The sequence below is a fragment of the Cynocephalus volans genome, chromosome 5 (assembly GCF_027409185.1).
Source record: "Cynocephalus volans isolate mCynVol1 chromosome 5, mCynVol1.pri, whole genome shotgun sequence".
NCBI lineage: Eukaryota > Metazoa > Chordata > Mammalia > Dermoptera > Cynocephalidae > Cynocephalus > Cynocephalus volans.
In genome coordinates, this window is record NC_084464.1 from 110,481,602 (window position 1) to 110,501,143 (window position 19,542).

The 19,542-nt window shown below is 38.6% G+C and overlaps 1 protein-coding gene across 1 annotated transcript in view; it reads right to left on the bottom strand.

The window, feature by feature from the left end:
- Nucleotides 1-7,150, bottom strand: part of OSTM1 (osteoclastogenesis associated transmembrane protein 1) — a 29,366-nt gene extending 22,216 nt beyond the window's left edge. The window contains exon 1 of the mRNA XM_063098013.1: nt 6,701-7,150. Coding sequence (XP_062954083.1) covers nt 6,701-7,102 — 402 coding nt within the window. The 5' untranslated portion in view covers nt 7,103-7,150. The remainder of the gene's footprint in view (nt 1-6,700) is intronic.
- Between the last annotated feature and the right edge of the window lie 12,392 nt (nt 7,151-19,542).

The following is a 19,542-nucleotide window of genomic DNA, read 5'->3' on the forward strand; positions in this document are numbered from 1 at the left end:
ATGGTTATCTCTGGATAATGGAAATGTGGTGGTTTTTACTTTCACTTTTGATCCTCCTAATTCTGTCTAAACTTTTCTACAATGGACATATATTATTTACCCTTTTTTATCTGTGGGTAAATGATCACAAATCATTTGGTTTCATCTTTTGGGCAATTTTTGGTTCAGTCTTATAAATCCACAAGAAAATCCAGTGAACATATCCAGTTTGTACCCAAATTGTTTGTACTCAGAAAAATATGCTTTCCATAGATTATTTTTTTTATTATACATATTTATAGGGTACAGAGTTGATTATCAGTATTTGTGTACCGTATGAGATGATCAAATCAATATTATTAGTATGTTCATCATAATTACAAATCATAATTACTCTTTGCAAATAAGATCATTTCAAAAATGAAAGAAACTCATGCCATGCAAACAATAAATCCAAGTTCCTAAATACTTGATCCTTATTTTTTTCCTTTCCCTTGAGCCCCAAGCAAGGAGCAAAATTGTGCTGATCCTTCATTCTTTCAAAGTTATTTAATTCCTACTATTTATCAGGCACTGTAAGAATCCTCGAGTTTTGAGGATATAAAAAGTATAAGAGAATGTTTTCAACACTGGGGCTTCAAGAACCTTCCCACAGACACACAGATAAGGAGTTATATAGCGTGATGAGTAATAAAAGAGAGAGAGTGGTAACGCCAGGGAAAGAACTGATCAGCCACGTGGAATAAAAAAGAAGGAAGGAAGGCTTAAAGGAAGAATTCTCACTTTAAAATATCGCTGATATTCATTTTGGGAAGGTTACCTACTTTGTGGCTTAGTTTTGTCATCTCATTAAAATAGTGAATTGAACAAAACATTTTTAAAGACCCTTTCTTAGAATTGCTTCCAGAGTAATACTAGTTGTAGAAGAAAATTTCTATTATTACTTCTTAAACAGAGCTTGGCTACAGAATCAGACAAGCCTCGATCACTAGCTGGTGATCTTGGGCAGCCAATCAAACTTCTATGAGGTTCGGTTTCACAATAGTGGGTCCTAGAGTTACTGTATTAAGTGAAATAACATACTTTAATCACTTAACACAATGTCAGGCCCATAGTTAGTAACAATATATGCAATTTTGCCTAGCTGCTTTGCTGCCAACCTGAAGAGGGTATAGTTGGCTAAGTGTAATCAGTTATTTGAATCTTCATAAATAGACGACTAGCTATTTTGAAAATCAATACAGTATGCGTGCCCAATATGTGGAACAGTTCAGTTGAGGAAGACATCAATGTACTTGGGAGAAATGAGGAAAAAGATCATGGAAGAAGGACGATTTGAACTAAGCCCTATATTGAGAAAGGAAGAGGATTCTAAAATAGGAGAATAAAATGATCATGGGATGAAAGTGGGAATGATTTGTGGTATTCAGGGAGTATTCAATAGGCCAACATAGCTAGCTAGAGTGGAGGGTAGCTCTATGAAAGCAGGGTCATTAGAAGGATAAGTTAGGACAAGGTTGTGAAAGACCTTAAGGGTCATGAGGCTCAGACCGTGAGAAACCGTGAGGAGTGTGACATGAAAAGTGGAGTGTGACATGAAAAGTAGAGTGTGGGGAATATAAGTCTAGCTCATGATATTTAGAGTTAGGAGACTATTTCCACAGTTCAGGTATGAAGAAAAGATGGTGGCAACAGTGGGGAAGGAATGCAAGTGATGAATAATTTGAATAGAGATGATATATTTACTGAGTACTTAGAAGTTCTAAATGCTCCAAGTGCATTAACTCATTTAATCCTCACAACAACTCTACGAAATAGGTAGTGTTGTCCTCCTGGATTCAAACCTGGCCTCTTCCACAGCATTGCTTTGGATAAGCTACTTAACCAGTCTGATGTCCAGTTTCTTAAAGCATCATATCCACCTGTGTATGGCTAGGTTTCTCATCTGATCAGAAATTCCCTCAGGCCAGAAACTTTGTAATATCTTTGTATCAAATCGGTCATAAACACTTAGCAAAACCCATGAACCCAACCATCCACTTTCATCATGCCTGTCCCTAGCAAGTTAAGAGCAGTTGGCAAAAAACAAAAAACCAAGCAGATTGTTTCCACAATCCATAATTTCAAACTACACTCCTCATTTTCCTATCTGCTCATTCTCTCCTTTTTACAACTGCTATTTCAAATCTTCACTCTCTGAAACGCTGATATTCCTCCCACTCTTTACTCTCAAGAGATCTAGCCTCCTAGTTGGCAGTGAAAACAAAAACCATCAAGCTGAAACTCCGGCCTGCTACTCTGACACCCAAACTTTCCTTCCACCCTCCTGTTACAGCAGAGAAAGTGCCTGCCCCTGCCAAAGTCCAGCTGTCTGTGGATGCTCTAGATCCCATCTACTCTGGAAACTGACCTTGTCTATTTCCCCACTCCCTTCTACAGGATCATTCACCTTCTCTACAAGATCTTCACCCTCTCTACAGGATCCTTCCCATCAACATTTAAACATGTTCAGCTCTCTTCCATCTTAGGAAAAGAGGAAGGGAAGGAGGAACAGAGGGATGGAGGGACAAAAGAAGAGAAAAAAGTGAAAGAAAATCCCTAAGTCCCACATTCTTTAGTGACCTCTCTTTATCTCCCCTTCAAGGACAAGCTCTTCAACAGTTGTCTGGTTCACTCTTCTCACTTCCTCACCTTCCATTCATGGCTTAACCCATTCTAATCTTACTTTCACCCGCAAGCACTCCATTAAAACCACTCTTGTTAGTGTCACCAATAATGCCACTGTTGATAGATGCACTTCCAAACCTCTCAGCAGGATCTGATACACATAACCACTGTTCCCTTTTCCTTGACTTATAGGACACAGCACTCTCCTGATTTTTCTTCATCTCTCTCTCTGCCTTCTCAGTCTCCTTTGATTGTTCATCTTCTATCCAATCTTCAACTCTTAGCATTCTTACTCATTTTTCAGGAATGCTAATCCATGCCATGATTTCAAATACCATTTTTATGCTGGCCACTGCCAAAGGTATTAGTTCTGATCCAGACCTCCAGACATATCTAACCACAAATGCAATATCTCCACTTAGATGGCTCATAAATACCTCAAAATCAACAAGTTCAAAATCAAGTTAATGATCTTCCCCCACCAAATAGGCTTCTCCTTCCATCTCAGTAAATAGCAACTGTTCACTAAACTGCTCTTATTAAAACCCTGGAAATCATTTCCTCTCCCTCACTTGCCGCATTCAATTAACCATCAAGCCTTGTCATTTCTATATCCTAAATGTCTCTGAAATCTACCCATTTCTCCTTTCTGCAGTGGCCCCCATGTGGCCTAGCCACAACCATATCTCACACCATTGCAACAGTCTCCTAAATTCATCTCCCCACATACCCTCTTCCCCTACCCTCTCCAGCCCTAATCCCCTCCATTTTCTGTCATGCAGCCACAACAGCCTTTTAAAGTACACATCTGATCATGTCATTCTGCAGAATTAAATCTTTCAATAACATCACACTGCTTTAAAATCAAAGTCTAAAATCCTTAACATACTCTACAGGCCCACATGCCTTGCACCTGACCACTTTCACAGGCTTAGATAACTAGTCTCCTCCTTGTTCACTGTGCTGAGTTGTCTAGTTCTCAAACATACCAAACCCCTTCCCATCTCAGAGTCTTTGCACCTGCTATTTCTTTACATGTATACCTTCTCTCCCCTGCCCCACACCCTCTCAAATTTTAGGGGTCAGCTTTAATCACTGACCACTCTATCTACTCCCAGCCATTGTCAATATCAGCACCCTTATTATGTGTTTTGGAAGCTTCTGGATTTTTTCTTTGCAACACTTATCACACCTGAATTAAATATTTACTTGTATAATGATATGTTTAATGTCTGTTTCAGACTATTAGCTCTTCTCATTCACAGCTCTATCCCTAGTAACTACCATAGCCTGAACATAATATGGTATTCAGTAATTTTTTTGAATGAATGCATAAGAAGCATTACATTTTTTGATCTCTAATGAAAGCCAGATTATTATGCCATGCTATGTTCCAATTTTCTCCCTATATTTCTAAGAATTTATGTATTAATCTATACTAAAAGTATGTTGAATACTCACCAGATACATAACCCAAATGACTAGCACCTTCACAAATATCTATCTATCTATCTATCAATACATAGATACATCTATCTATCTATCAATACATAGATACATCTATCTATCTAAATTTTAAACAAAGTAAAATAGGAAAGAGCTTACCAATTCAGAATTTGAGGGACCTAAAGCATCCTTGAAACCACTCTGATGACACTGAACGGCTCAATGAAACCATGTCCCTACCAGTTTAAACTAGAAGAAGTATGACTCTAAGGAAGAGGAAATCTATCAGCAATATCATTCAGGTTTCACAAATCACTATATTCTTTACCTTGTAATAATAATGCTCTATGCAGTCCTTGTCCCAGTAATTCCAAGAAGAAATGACAAGAACATGGATTCTCATCAGACAATTCTATTATAGTTAAACTAATTAACTTGCTGTACCACATAAACAGCTTGCTAGTTTCTTTTTTCTTCTTGTTATACTCCTCTTCTCTCCCAATCAATCCATGTCTATTCACCCTAAGAAGGTGTAAACAGATGCCTTGTTCAAAATTTAGTTTGTTTGTTCTCTCTGATTAACCAACCCTATCTTGCTCTGGTCCCTCTTTTAACTCAACATCTCTTTCACCCTTTCGCTCTGAATTGCTATTGAACAATTTATAACACTCACACTGATGTTCTCCTCTTTTCTTTTTCTTGATATAGGTTTATTTTATTTCCCCAACTACACTGATAGTTTGAGGCCTGGAACTTATCCTCCTTTCCTTCTATATCCTTTTACCAGCCTAATATTCAAGTAAAGTGCTTGTTAATTAACTGATTTAGATGAAAGGCTGGGTCTAAGTGATTCAAAGAAAATACATTACTCTGGAAAAATAAACCTTCCCAAAAGACAACTAATTCCTTCAAGTTCACTCATAAGAAACTCAGAACACAGTTTTCAGAGCTTCATTATTACGCATAATGGTTCAATTCCCTAACCAGTCAATAAAAACCTATTAAGTACAGTAAGTACCTCAGTACTACAGAATCGCGCTTTTGACTAATGAAGCACATCCAGCTCTTCTGAGGAAAGAAGAGGAACAGAGACAAGGGTCTAGGAAAAGTTGGAGAGAAAAGGCAGATTCATGATTCATGGCCATTCTGCCCACAGTAGCACTTGTTCTTCAGAGTAAATGACACCCTAAAAACAACTCACCTAACTACTCAAAATCAAATACAATGCCATATAACATCCTGCTGTAGTTAACAGGGACAAGCCTTGAATACTTTGTTTTAAAGTCATGGGGTAAGATATACATACCCCTTGGTATACCCAATGAAAATATACCTGGAAAATATTGCATGTAAGCCTAGATTTATTTAAACTACCTTGAAAACTAGTGCTTTACAAGAAGATTGACCACAGAATTTATTAAATGCAAATAAATCCCCCATTTATATAAAATAATAGATTCATGTTAAGTAATATCAGGTTGACTAAAAGCAGGATGCAATTATATACAAGTTTATATTTAGTCAAAATAACTATGATTTATGAAATAATTCCAACCACATTTTCATGAGACCACTTGCTGTCCCCTCAATACAAGAGGAACTTTCCCTCTCCTAATCCCAATGTTATTCTTCATGTTTTTCCTTTACCGGGCATATCCAGCCCACATCTCATGACTCCCACAAGCCCTGACACTCTAATCCTTTCCTAGGCTAGATGCCATAAAGTACTTAGGAGCAGGGACTGTGTCTTCCTTTTTTTATTTTTATTTATTTTTTAAATTAAATCCCTCATAGCACCTACCACATGCCCAGAGAAGCTCTCATCCCTGGTACCAAAAATGAAGAGTAGTAGACTTAACATTTCCTAAAATTTTAGTTCCCATTTACTGAGAACTATTATTCTGTGTTAGTTTTCTAAGACCTCCTTTTATCCCCATTTTACAGATGAGAAAACAGGCACAGAGAATGTAAGTAATTTGCCTAGAGTACACTGCTAATAATCAAGAGTGGAACTGGACTCCTGGCAGACTAGCTCCAGACTGTTTTAATCACTAGAATGAACTCCCATAAAGTATCTCTTTTAATCCTTTTCACAGCCACATCAGGCAGCTGTTTTCTCCATTTTATAGGCTCTGAGAAGATAATTAATCCAAGGTCAAACAGCTAGAAAGTGGTGGGTCTGAAAATTTCTGGCTACAAATCTCAAGCTCCTAACCTCTACCAGTTTCTGCACTCCACTTGCGGTTTCAGGAAAGGGTCCTTCCGGAGAACTCCAGGTAGAGATGGGGAAAAAACTACGGTAGAGTTGGGGGTTGGGATGAAGGAAGAGGAAGGAAGATAGGGTTTGGGGAGCAGGAACCCCAAGAAAACAGTCATACCTATCTGCAAATATTGACCAAGAGGATGCCCAATAGCATCCATGGAGGCAAAATCCAAACTCCAAATTTCATGCCACCCACTTTTTCTCATGCCCCAAATTCCACGGACCAAATCCAACCCCTTTTTCTTACGGTTAGGGATACTGAGGCTCCCACAGTTGATCATTATTACATCATCCTCCTTTCCCAACCCTCCACGCCATAAAATACGGATGTGCTCCTCTACCCACCCCCATGGCTCGGCTGATGTTGTCCATCTTGTTGACGACCTGTTGGAAGAGGGGATAGCACGTCTGACAGAGGCGCACGGGCCGGGCGCTGCGCACCAGACACCCGGTCAGCTCCGCACTGCTGTTGGCGAAGTCCAGCAGCAGCTCCCGGCACTCGGGATCCAGATCTGGCAGGTCTGGGGGTAGCGACAGTGGCCCCAGCCCTCCGCCCTGCATCAGGGACAGGGACAAGTCCTCCACCTCAAGCAACTGCTGCTCCGACAGGAGGTCGTGGAAGACCCCGTGAGAACTGCTGCCGAAAGGGAGCAAGCCCAGAGCCAGCCCGGACAACAGCAGCAGCACGAGCAGCAGCCACGGCAGCAGCAACGATCCCCGCCGCGCGGCTGTTGGGTCGGGATCCATCGCCGGGTTCACAAACCTCAGGAAGCCCCCCACTACTTCTCTGTCCCCAGACGGCGCCGCCGACAGCCGCCGCTTCCGGCTTCCTCGGGCGCAGGCCTGGAGCAGGGTCACGAGGCGCGCGCGTCACGGCCCCGCCCCCGGCGCGCGGCGCCCCGCCCCATTGGCTGCCGACTGGCTCAGGCCCGCCGGCCGGCGCGCGTGCGGGAGCGCGCGGTACCACGGCTTCGCGCTCCGAGCCCGCGCCAGGAGCCCAACTGAGGGGCGCGCGAACCAGCGCTGGCGTCGACTTGTGGGCCCCAGATCCGAGGCTCGCCCATCCAGTGAATACAGGAGTCCTCCACTTTGAACAGTTACATCTCGGGGTCTTGGCCCTTGAACGCCCACCGCTCTGGGAGTTCCCTGCGTCCTAGAAGTCTGCGGAGTTTCTTCACATCGCTGCGGAAATTACCGTCGAGTGAGTTCCCGGAGAAAACCCGCCGGAAGGAGACTTGGCAGGTTTTTTACTTGCTGTTTCTTAGTATAATTTGTTTCTTCAGCCTATCTGGAAAGAGTAATAACGTCTGTTGATTGTTATTGGTAGTGGGGCTTTGTGCCTTCCACGCTTTTTCTTTATTTACGTATTTATTGGAATTCAACTGTCTGTGCCGGCGCTGTCCAGTAGAACTCCTGCAGTGATGGTGGAAGCATCATACGTCTGCGCTGTTAACATGTAGCCACAGGCCGCGTGTGGCTGTTGAGCCCTTGGAATTGGGCTACTGCGACTGAGGAACTGAATTTCTAATTTTATTTGATTTAAATGTAAATAGCCCCATCTGGCTGGTGGCGACTGTATTGGACGCAGTTCTGGTCCCGGGGTGGCCCACGTGCAGGTTTGCTTAGCACTGAAGGGGTTCCCGGGAGACAGCACGTTCAGGGTTAAACCCGGGAAATCCTGGACAAACCTCTTCAAACGTTCATCCAGTTTCTGACATGCCCAAAGCAGTCTTAGGGGACACTCTAGAACCTCCGTCCTGGTACCAATCCTGGGTTGTAAAATGAATTTAAGCTTATGACCTGTATCTTACAACAAGTATCTTACAAATTTGGTAGTCATCCTGCTTTCCAGGGGTTATCATTTTTTGCCTTGTAAATTGCACATCTACCACACTAACTCCTACTTAGCTTAGGATCCTAATTTATGTTTCTGAAGGTACTTATACAGTTACTTTTTACCCCATCCTGTTTAGGTATTTTGTGTTTCTGTGTTTGCTTGTGATAGCTAAATTTTGTTTCATTTTTGTTACCAAGAAACTGTATAGTAAGAAATTTTATTTGTGTAACAATAAATGTATTTCCAAAAGATAAATAAGTTGTCTTAATTTTCTCAAGTGTCATCATTTAGACCTTTCTATGTGTTAGAATTATTCTTATAAATTCTCAGGCACCATCATATGTTGCTAGTGGATGTGTAAATTGTTAAACTTCCCGTGGAAAGCAATGTAGCAGAACCAACAACATTGTAAATGCACATACTCTTTGACCCAGCAAATTCGCTTTCTAGGAATTTATCTTAAATATATACTAACCTTGTATAGATATGATTATTCATTGCAATGTCAGTTGTAATAGTAAAAGTTTGGGTTAAAAAGGCATGTTAAAGACATTATGGCCCTTCCTGGAACAATTCAGTCCTAAAGGTCAAGTAGAGCAAGGTAGGCATCTTTGCTTGTTGGGGTTGGGTGTCAAAGGCCAGAGAGAGTTGTCAGAGCACAGGTAAAATGTGGAGGTCTTTCACATGAGGGAGGGAGGCAGCATCAGCCTGATGCAGGGTATTGGCTCCTGAGTGGGATAAAAAGAGTTTCCATGAAGGGGAGAGGGTGGCAGTGACAGGGAGGTTGCTTACATTTGGAGGGATTGATCAAATAAGTAAATATATTAAGGATAATGGGAGTCTGGTTTCTCACTGTCAGAGAAGGGAGTTACAAACATAATAAGGGAGAAATGAACTCTGTAGTGTTGGATTAAACTTAGAAACAGCACAAACTCACAGCTTGAAATATATATACAGAAATAAATATAGATGTATATGTGATATATTTATATATTTATGTATATATGTACATATATACACACATCATATATATGTGTGTGTGTGTGCATTTCCCCTAGCTCTGTCCACTGAGAAAGCCTAGTAGCACCAATAATAATGAGCCCACATAGTGCCCATATCTTGGCTTCTAAATATCATTCTCCACTAAAAGGAACCAAGAATCCTTGGAGAAATGGCTGATTCCAACAACGGGGTAGGAAAAGCACAAAGGTGAGCCAGATCATCTAGTGCCAAAGTAAGGATGTGCTGAAAGAATGATGAGAACTCGTCAAGAGCACACAGAAGCCAGCTTGAATAGGCTCCCAACGGCCCTGCTCTGAGACAATTTGAGCATTAAAATAAATAATAATGGTTAGTATATTATATCCCATTGAATAAAGTGGGAAACCATTAGTCCATAATGATATATTTAAATAAGTGAATAAATTGATAAGGAATAAGATATTTCCATATTTTCAAAGATTACCCCCACCAAAATATTATTACAAATGGGAGCAAAAAAAGAGTATTGTGTATGAAGGATGATGTCAAAAAAATAAAAATAGGGGTTGGCCACTTAGCTCAGTTGCTAGAGTGTGGTGCTAACAAGGGTTCAGATCCACATACTGGCTAGCCACCAAACAAGAAAAAACAAAACAAAACAAGAAAAGAAAACCTGAATTGATTGCAAAAATAAAATAAAAATAAAATTTTAAAAAGAGAAAGAGTAAATTTACAGTGGAGAAGTTTGTCAGACTTCACATTAATCAAATGATCAACATGAATATCATTATAATGGGATATACAGTAATTGTGTGCCACCTGATAGGATGCAATTAGAAGAACAAAGCATCACTTCTGTTATATTCTTGCCAAAGATGCATAACCTGATTCTAATCATGAGGAAGCATCAGACAAACCCAATTAAGGTTCATTCTACAAAATATCTAGCCTTTTATCTTCAAAGGTGTTACTTATGGCTATAAAAGTCAAGGGAAAATTGAGCAACTGCACCTGACACAATGGACAGTACTGCAAAAACTAGCAAAATTTGAATGGTGTCTGGGAATTAGATGGTAGAAATGTATAATGTTAATTTCCTGATTTTGATATTTGTATGTGGTTATGTAAGAGAATGTTTTTGTTTGTAGAACAAAACAGGAAAGTGTGGGACATCAGGGGTGATGGGATATCAGGTCAGCAACTTACTCTCAGATGGTTCCAGGAAAAAAAAAAAAATGGTTTATACTGTGCTTGCAACTTTTTTGTAAGCTTGAGATTGTTTCAAAACCTAAAAATAGATTGAAAAAATTAGGGTACAGCAATACAATAGAACTCTATGCATTGGAAATTTTATGTACTCATGTGGAACAATTGCCAAGATAAGTTAATGAAAAAAGAAAATGTGAGACAAAAGAATTTGTAATGCTTGGGAATGCATATGTATAGTCTGTCTCCAGAAGAATACACAAAAACTGGTCACTTTTTTAGAAAAATTGAGTGGTATGGGAAGGAACAGAGTTAGGAGAGAGACTGTTCATTGTAAACTTTAGTACTTTTTAAATTTTGTTCCATGTGAATATACTTCTTATTCAATAAATTAATAAAAATGAAAAGACAGAGTTTCTTAACTTGTCAGCTATAAATGAGCTCAGGACATTTGTGAATCTCACAAAACTTAACAGAATTTTGTAAGTATGTATATTTTTCTGAGAAGAAAGTCAAAACTTTCATCACAGTCTATGGCATAGGAGTCTGTGATCCAAAGAAGATTAAGAACCATAGATTTAGAATAAACTCAAATAAGAAGTAAGGGGAAAAAAGATAAAATAAAATTCCTCAAATAAAATTCCTTCCTCCAAGTTCAAGAGGTTGCATTAAATTTGCTTTTTATCTTACATATCTTAAGATATGAGAAACAAGCAAAGCAAAACAAAAAGCAAGTAATTCATGTGGTAGGCACTAGTAAAAACAAAAATGACTAGAATATTGTGCTCTCAAAGAATAGGACATAAAAACAAATGTGTCCAATAAAATTAAATATTAAAGGAGATACTGCAGAGGCATTTTGGAAGCATTAAAGACGGAAGGAAGTAACTGTGCCTAGAGGTTTGTGGAAGGGTCAGAAACCTCTTCAGAGAGGTGATTTTTGTGGAGGGGTCTTATAGCATGAGTAAGAATTAACCCAGTGGCAGTTCCAGAATGTCTACGTAAAAGGAGTGAGTAGCAACAGTCTAGCTAGAAAGAAGGACTAGGGAACTTGTCTTAAAGCTGCATTTTCATGGCAAGCCCATTATTTTTACATAGAGCCATGTTATCTGGCTGCCAGTAATCTCAAATCCTGGCAGCAGAAAAAGGCTGGCAGCTCAGCACTCAGTAAATTTTTATTTAGTCCCCCTATTTTCAGCAAAATGTCCCCACCCTCGAATATGAGTATGTCTTCTTGGTCCAGACCCCCTCTGCTTCACTCTCTCCAGAGATCAGAACTTCACCGATATTTTGCTGGATTTGGAGTGGGACATAGAGTTGTGGAGAGGGTTATTGTAAATAGACTTTCAATCATCCTGTTTTTGCCTCTTTCTTCACCTGCACTTTCAGAGGTACCTGATGTCCCCCACTTCCTAGATTATTTGAAGATTCTATAATATAGTTCATTTGCTTTCTTTTCCTGCTGCAGGCTTAGGAATCAGCTTTCCTGGTTCTGCTAAGTCAGTTATTAGTCCATCTGCTTTCTACCTTCCAATATTTTTATTTTGTTTTCTCCTCTCTTCTATGTCCTTAGATGTCTTTTAAAAAATCCTTTTACTGTCATTTTGTTGGGATTTCAGGAAAAAGCAGATTTAATTATTCATTCAACCTGCTATTTTAAATGGCAATCTCTTCTGTGTACCTCCCTCTTCAGTAAGTCAGAATGTGTATCTTATGCTCTCTCCAGCCATGAGGTGATAATCTTGTGGAGAATGTAGATGTGTCCTATTTATATTTGTATACTCAAGAAGTACCTGGCCTGATACTTTGCACATAGAAGGCACTCAAAACTTTAGTTACATTGAATTTACATAATGCAAATGCACATCTGCTTTAAAGGCTATTTACATTGATACAGCAGTAGAACTTTTTAAAAAATTCTTTAGTACGCAAAAAACACCATAAGTTAACTCCTAATGCTAATAAACTTTGCATGTCTGGGTAGAATGGCCTGAACACATGGAACATGTAAATCATGTTGTTCATTCATGACACTTTCAAAGAGTCTCATGTGTTTACTTTGGTGGCCAATCTCAATTCCAAATCTCTCACCCCCAGGTAGATTATTTTAGCATTAGGAAATATTTTTGAAACGATGAAGTTGAATCATATTTACCTGACAGAGTATCTGTTTATAAATGTATATTTCTAACAGATGAATCTTATTCGAACTTTGAGTTTATGGCAACATATTTTTAATATTTGCTCAATAAAGAAGTGAATGAAAATATTCATGAATATGTGTGCTTCAGTAGATATGTTATCAGTGACCAAAGTCTGAACACTGAATCTATCTAATATAACAGGAAGCTCTGTTGTTGCTTAAATACCTAGTACATGATGCTGTTTCTCCCATAGCCAGAATTCACAGGTCTAGGAATCGGGGGTGAAATAAGAGTGGTACTACTCACTATTACCCCTAGTCACCCACTAGCAAAAGTTTTGCTTCCTGTTCCCCAACCTTATATTCTGCTGGCCTAGAGGTCCTAGTTCCAAAGGGAAGAATGCTTCCAGAAGGAGACACAACAATGACTCTATTGAACTGGAAGTTAAGACTGCCACCTGGCCATGTTGGGTTCTTGATGCCTCTGAATCAACAGGCAAAGAATGGAGTTACTGTGCTATCTGGAGTGATTGATCCTGACTACCAAGGGAAAATTGGACTACTACTCCACAATGAAGTTAAGGAAGAGTATGTTTTAAATACAGGAGATCCCTTAGGGCATCTTTTATTACTACTTCCTATGATTAAAGTAAATGGAAAACTACGACAACCTGATCCAGACAGGGCTATAAATGGCCCACACCCTTCAAGAACGAAGGTTTGAGTCACCCTGTCTGGTAAAGAACCATGACTAGCTAAGGTGCTTGCTGAAGGCAAAAGGAACACAGAATGGGTAGTGGAAGAAGGTAATTATAAATATCAGCTATGACCACGTGACCAGTTACAGAAACGAGGATTGTAATTATTATGAGTTTTCCTCCTTATTTTGTTATGAATATTTGTGTATGTGTGTGTATATATATGTATGTTCATATATATGCCAAATATCTTTATTTTCTGCCCTCTCTGATCTCTTATATAACATAAAATATATTGACTTTATATCATAACATTTAAGTATTGTTAATTTCACATCATAGTATTTAAGTTACAGAATATCAAAGAGAAGAGTAAACACCACTCAAGGACTTTACCTCCTCTTCTGGGGTAGGAGTTAGTGCATTTTCAGTTGAATGGAGATAGTTGATTCATACTGGGTGGAAGTATGACCTTGTTATCTTTATTTGGAGATACTATGTCTGCTAAGTTAACAAGGAGTGGACTTGTGATGGTTAATTTATTTGGTCAAAGATTATTCTGGATGTGTCTGTGAGTGTTTCCGGATGAGATTAACTTTTGAATTGGTAGACTGAGTAAAGCAGATCGTACCCCTTAATGTGGGTGGGCCTCATCCAATCCATTGAAGACCTGAATAGAACAAAAAGGCTCTAAGTAAGAAGGAATGCCTCCTGCCTGACTGCTTTAGCTGGGACATTAGATTTTTCCAGCTTTAAGACTTGAACTGAAACACTGTCTCTTTGGGTCTGGTGCCTTCAAGCTTTTAGACTGGAACTTACAACATCCGTTCTCCTGGTTCTTAGGCCTTTGGACTTGGACTAGAACTACACATCAATTCTCCTGGGTCTCCAGCTTGCCAACTGCAGATCTTGGGACTTCTCAGCATTCATAGTCATGTGAGTCAATTCTTCATAATAAATCTCATATATCTAGCTATACAAGTATATATGAGGGTACTTTGAAAAGTTTGTGGAAAAATGGAATTAAAAGATAATACAAATCTTTCCATGGACTTTTTGAAGACCCCTCATACACAAGAGTGCTTCAAAGTTCATGGAAAGATTAGTATTATCTTTTAATTCCATTTTTCCACAAACTTTTCAAAGTACCCTCGTGTGTGTATACTTACAGAGAGAGAGAGAGAGAGAGAAGAGAGAGTGAGCTCTGGATATATAGATATATATCTCCTATTGGTTCTGTTTCTCTGGAGAGCCCTGACTTACAAAGATACCTTAATTTTAAGTAGAAAAGTGATTATACTATTTTAAAATGTGGTTATTAATTATTCAATGCTTATTAATAACCACATATGGGTTTTTCTATCTCTTGACAGTTTCAAAGTATGTTTTACTATTTATTGTTTGTTATCCACTTAATCTCCTGGGATATATAGATTGCTAGAGAAATCAATAAGATGATGCTATCTCTATACAGTATGCCTTTTTAAAAAAATCAAATTCTAAATATTCTTTGTAAATAAGTCTTATTCACTGTGTGCATGATAACAGAAGCAGTATGAAGCAAATGTTAATAGACAAGATAAAGTATATGAATGTCCATGTCTCAGAGAAGTGGATGTTCCTGAATTTGCCTACAGCAACATCTGGAGCAAGTACCACTGGTTATCATCCTTCTACCATGCTTACTTGAAGACAGGGCCAGTGTTAAAATGTTTGCTTTTCTTATAAGCTATTTTATCTTCCTCCCAATTCTAATTCTGCCCAATTGCTCTATTCAAGTAAAGTCATTTAATCTCCCCTGTTGATTGATATTTTAATTATCTAATTCTTTCCAGCTGCATCTACCCCAGCTTTTTATGGAGAACTATGCTTTCTGTATTTGAATAATAAAACTATTGACAATGTCATTTTTCAAAAAACAAAGAAATTACCCACCAGAAAAACTATTCTGCTGCTCTGGATACCATGGGGGGAGATGGTTGCCTATCCGTTCCCTTTTATTCATCTGCTAATGTTATAAAGACCATGATAACTATTTAAACTAATTATTGGTTTTACAGCAAAGAAATATTTATACATTTATATATGCATATAAATTTTGGAATAGTCAGATGTAAGCCAAGATCTCATTTTGACTCTCCCGGGGTACCTTGATTGTATTCCTAAATCTTTAGGCACTGGATTTTCTATGCATTTGAGGATAACTACTGGCTGATCTGATAGAGGCAATGATATGACTCTGGGACTAACCAATATGAAACTATCTTTTTTTTTTTTTTGCGGCTGGCTGATATGGAGACCTGAACCCTTGACCTTGGTGTTATCAAGCACCATGCTCTCTCAGGTGAGCTAACTGGCCAGCCCTGGGACTCACCAATAGACTTTCATCAAAACAGCCTATCTCTTAGAACTCTTTTGGTTTTAAGAAACAGAAACCAACTCCTGTTAACTTAAGCAAAAAGTGGAAAATACAAGGATAAAACCAAGGTCATCTCTCAAGATGGGACTGGAACTATGCACCAGACACTCTCTGCCTTTGTTCCACTTTGTCTCCTTAATTTTCCTCATTCTTCATGGTAAAAAATATGGCTGCACAAACCCATTTTTTTATATGTCCTGTATTAAAGATTTCACCCCAGACATAGACCTGATCTCTTATTCCACATTTTCCAAAGAGTTTCTGTTCAGCCCAAATTGTAGCCAGGATGAAGGTTAGGCATCATGGTGGATAACCATGACTGCTCAGAGGCCAACCTGTGACCATGTGGATGAGGGGGAAAGGGAAAAGTTTGCAGAGAAGGGGAACTGGGTAGCAAACCTAATAGGTGTCCACTGCAAGACCCTTTCTTTTCTCCTAATGGAAAATTGATCTTCAACAGTGGCCTTCTGGAAACCATGCTGGGGAAAAGGAGGTAGATGGTATTAAAGCACTTTTGGCAAAGGGAGGAATTTTGAGCCAACTGGGCCTTTGTGGGCCCCTTCAATTCATAATATAAGTATGGTTATTAAAAACGTACCTCATTATTTGAGCCATTCTTACACAATGAGATTTAATTAATTGTGGCACACTTATTCTTGGATTTTGATCCATCTTCAAATGCAAATACATGTTGATTATCTAAATCAGCTTTGCAGAGATTCAACTCAATTATTATAGTAGCTGAAATAACCATAATGTGCGAGCAGTGATTCCATTGTTTCCATCTAGTAAACCAGTGAGTTTCAGCCTGAGATCCCTAGACATCTAGGGATCCACAAGGGAAGAACTGAAGACCCATAAGCTATTTCCAATATTTCATAAAATCTAAAGGAAATAATAAACTTACCTGGTACTATCATGGAACAAACTCTGCAAGAAAGGCTCCAGACACTCGGAAGGTAGGAGAGTCAGAAGGTTTATTATGAGCAGGACCCAGGTGGGCTCACGTCCTGAGAATCCTGGGACCCTAAACATAAGCTTGACAGGGTGTTTATAGGCCATAAGCTTATATCTTAGTCAAAAGGCTGTTGATTTTAGTTTCTTCTCACCCATGTGACTTAGGCAACAGGCAAAATTAGAAAGGCAAGCGGGGTGAGCTAGCAAGATTACAGAAGGAGAAATGCCTGCCAGCAGTTGATTATTAACTAGGCAGAATTCTGGGGGCCCTGAGAGATAAGCACATTTAGTTACAGAGACATTTTACAAGTTAGTCAGAATTTAATTTTTGAATTTTTCCTCATTAGTACAAAGTGGTGATAAGCTACCTAAAACAACAAATTTCTCTGCTTCAGAATGAAATTATATCAACTCAGGGCAGCAAGTCTGTTATTCCATGTCGATTTTAAGCTCTGGTTTACTGTATGTACGTACACACACTTATATATCCCTGATTATAAATTCTAGGTAAATTAATGCCATCCTGGGAGAAATGTGATTTTAATGAAATTGTATGTGGCCACTGTTATCCAAGTTATATTCTAAAGACTGTAGAAAGAAATTTAAGACTCAAGGTTACTAAAGCCATCTTTTCTGGAGATCTTTAAACATGAGATAATTAGCCATCTCTCTAACATAATGACCTAGAGAAGATTCTTCTACTTTCCTCTTAAAATATATTAAAATACCGTCCACTCCGGTATTAGAAGTTGTAGAAATTAGGATAATATATTGTCTTAATGACAGAGACCCATGGATAATAAGTTATTTCCGGAAATGTTCTGCCTTTAGAGCATGAATTTTGGGTCATCCTGTGAATGTCAAGACTTTGGATGTTCAGAATTTCCTACAATTCCTGGTCTCCATAATGGTCACAAGCACTTGGTTATTTCTCTGCTTCATTCCAATATTGGGCCCTCTGGGCCTAGATGTAAAGAACAAGATGGATAGGAAAGGTTTCTAAGACACTAATTCTCTACTTATAGTCAAGGCTGTTAGCAACCTTTCAAGCCCTAGGCAGTTATACACATAATTGCCTGAAATCCACTTTGGAGCAAAGCCACTCCTCTTCCTATAGCCAAGTGATGTCAATAGGTCATTTTCGACAGCTTTGAACTCTTCTCTCTTACCTCACCAAGGCTTACAGCTCTACACTAAATTGCTATTCCGATCCACCTTTCAGAAAAGTAATTAATCCCAATTCAAATGAGAAGGCCCAAAATTGCAAATCACCTTTAAATGTACCCTCTACTTCAGTCTTGAAAAATGATATATCTAAATTTGAGGGAAAAATAAAGTTAATGGGATTAGAAGCAATAAGGAAGACCCAAATTCTAATAAGTACTAGTTTTTGAAAGCATTGTTTAAATATAAAGCTATATATTTATTCAAAATCAATTCATATGTGAAGGACAAACTACTTCCCAAATAAGCTTCTTTGTGAGGTTATGAAAAGGGGTGAGAAGTAGGTAGGACATGCATTAATGAGAATAAGATCTTCTCACCCTTAAGTGCTTATACAGGATGTTCTTTGTAAAGCAAATGTACTGAAAATTCCCGGTTTCTTCCTTGAAGCATCTGTAAGTCTTCTTTAGATAAAAATGAGCTTTTTTGGTGGACACATGACAATGGAGAGGTTAAGTGTAAGAAGCAATCATGTTATTTTTAAAAGCTCCAGCTCAAATTAAGTTCACATATGGTAGCTTTTTAAGGAGAGTGGGTTTCAACATGTGAGCAACTTAAAAGTGTAACATTTCATTTATAGGTTCAGAGTAGCTTTCAATTCCCTTACTAGTGTGCTTCTAATTAAATCTTAATTGTACAAATCATTATGAAATGAAAGAAACACTATTACACTGGATTTTCCCTAAGAGGAAATCAAGATGGCCCTCACAAAAATGGCTAATCCATAGAAAAGGAATAAAACTATATGGAAATGAGCCTTAAAATTAAAACCTAACATTTAAATTTGCATAATTAAAAATTTATCACAAGTAATATCTTTTTTGAAAGACCAAAATGATTTAAATATATGTGATTAACTATAGTAAATCACCCAAATGAGGAACACTGAGTAGGTGGCAATATATAACAAAAATTTAAGTTGATACGTTACCATACACCAATTTAAAAATATATCCTTGTGAAATAAACATTTTTTTTTAAAGATGACCGGTAAGGGGATCTTACCCCTTGACTTGATGTTGTCAGTACCACACTCTCCCAAGTGAGCCAACCAGCCATCCCTATATAGGGATCTGAACCCATAGCCTTGGTGTTATCAGCACCACACTCTCCCTAGTGAGCCATGGGCTGGCCCTAAAATAAATATTTTTTTAAGTTAGTTTACCTTAAAGTCAAAAGAAGAAAGGGCCAAAAATGTAAGTAGCCCCAATTCTGCTTTCTCCTAAAAGAGAGGTTTTGTCTGAATTGTAAGATAATTGTTATATTTGTCTCATTACACCTCTTTGGCATGTGCTTGGGTAATTTATATGTTCAACTTAGCATGAAATAATTTTCAAAAATAAATCAATTCCCCTTCCATTTTTAATTTCTCCTGCCTATAGAGTCATCATTCCTGAAATCTGGTCATTTTGAATTTAGAATTTAAATGAGCTCACTCTCTTTTCCATTACCTCCTGTAACTAGATCTAGAGAGAATAAATGAAATAGTAACTTCAAGAAAATACCAAGAAAGTCTCCAATAATTTTGTGGAACTGAAGTTGAAAACAGAAAGAGTATTTCTCGGGGCCGGCCCGTGGCTCACTCGGGAGAGTGCGGTGCTGATGACACCAAGGCCCCGGGTTCGGATCCCATATAGGGATAGCCGGTTCGCTCACTGGCTGAGCGTGGTCCTGACAACACCAAGTCAAGGGTTAAGATCCCCTTACCGGTCATCTTTAAAA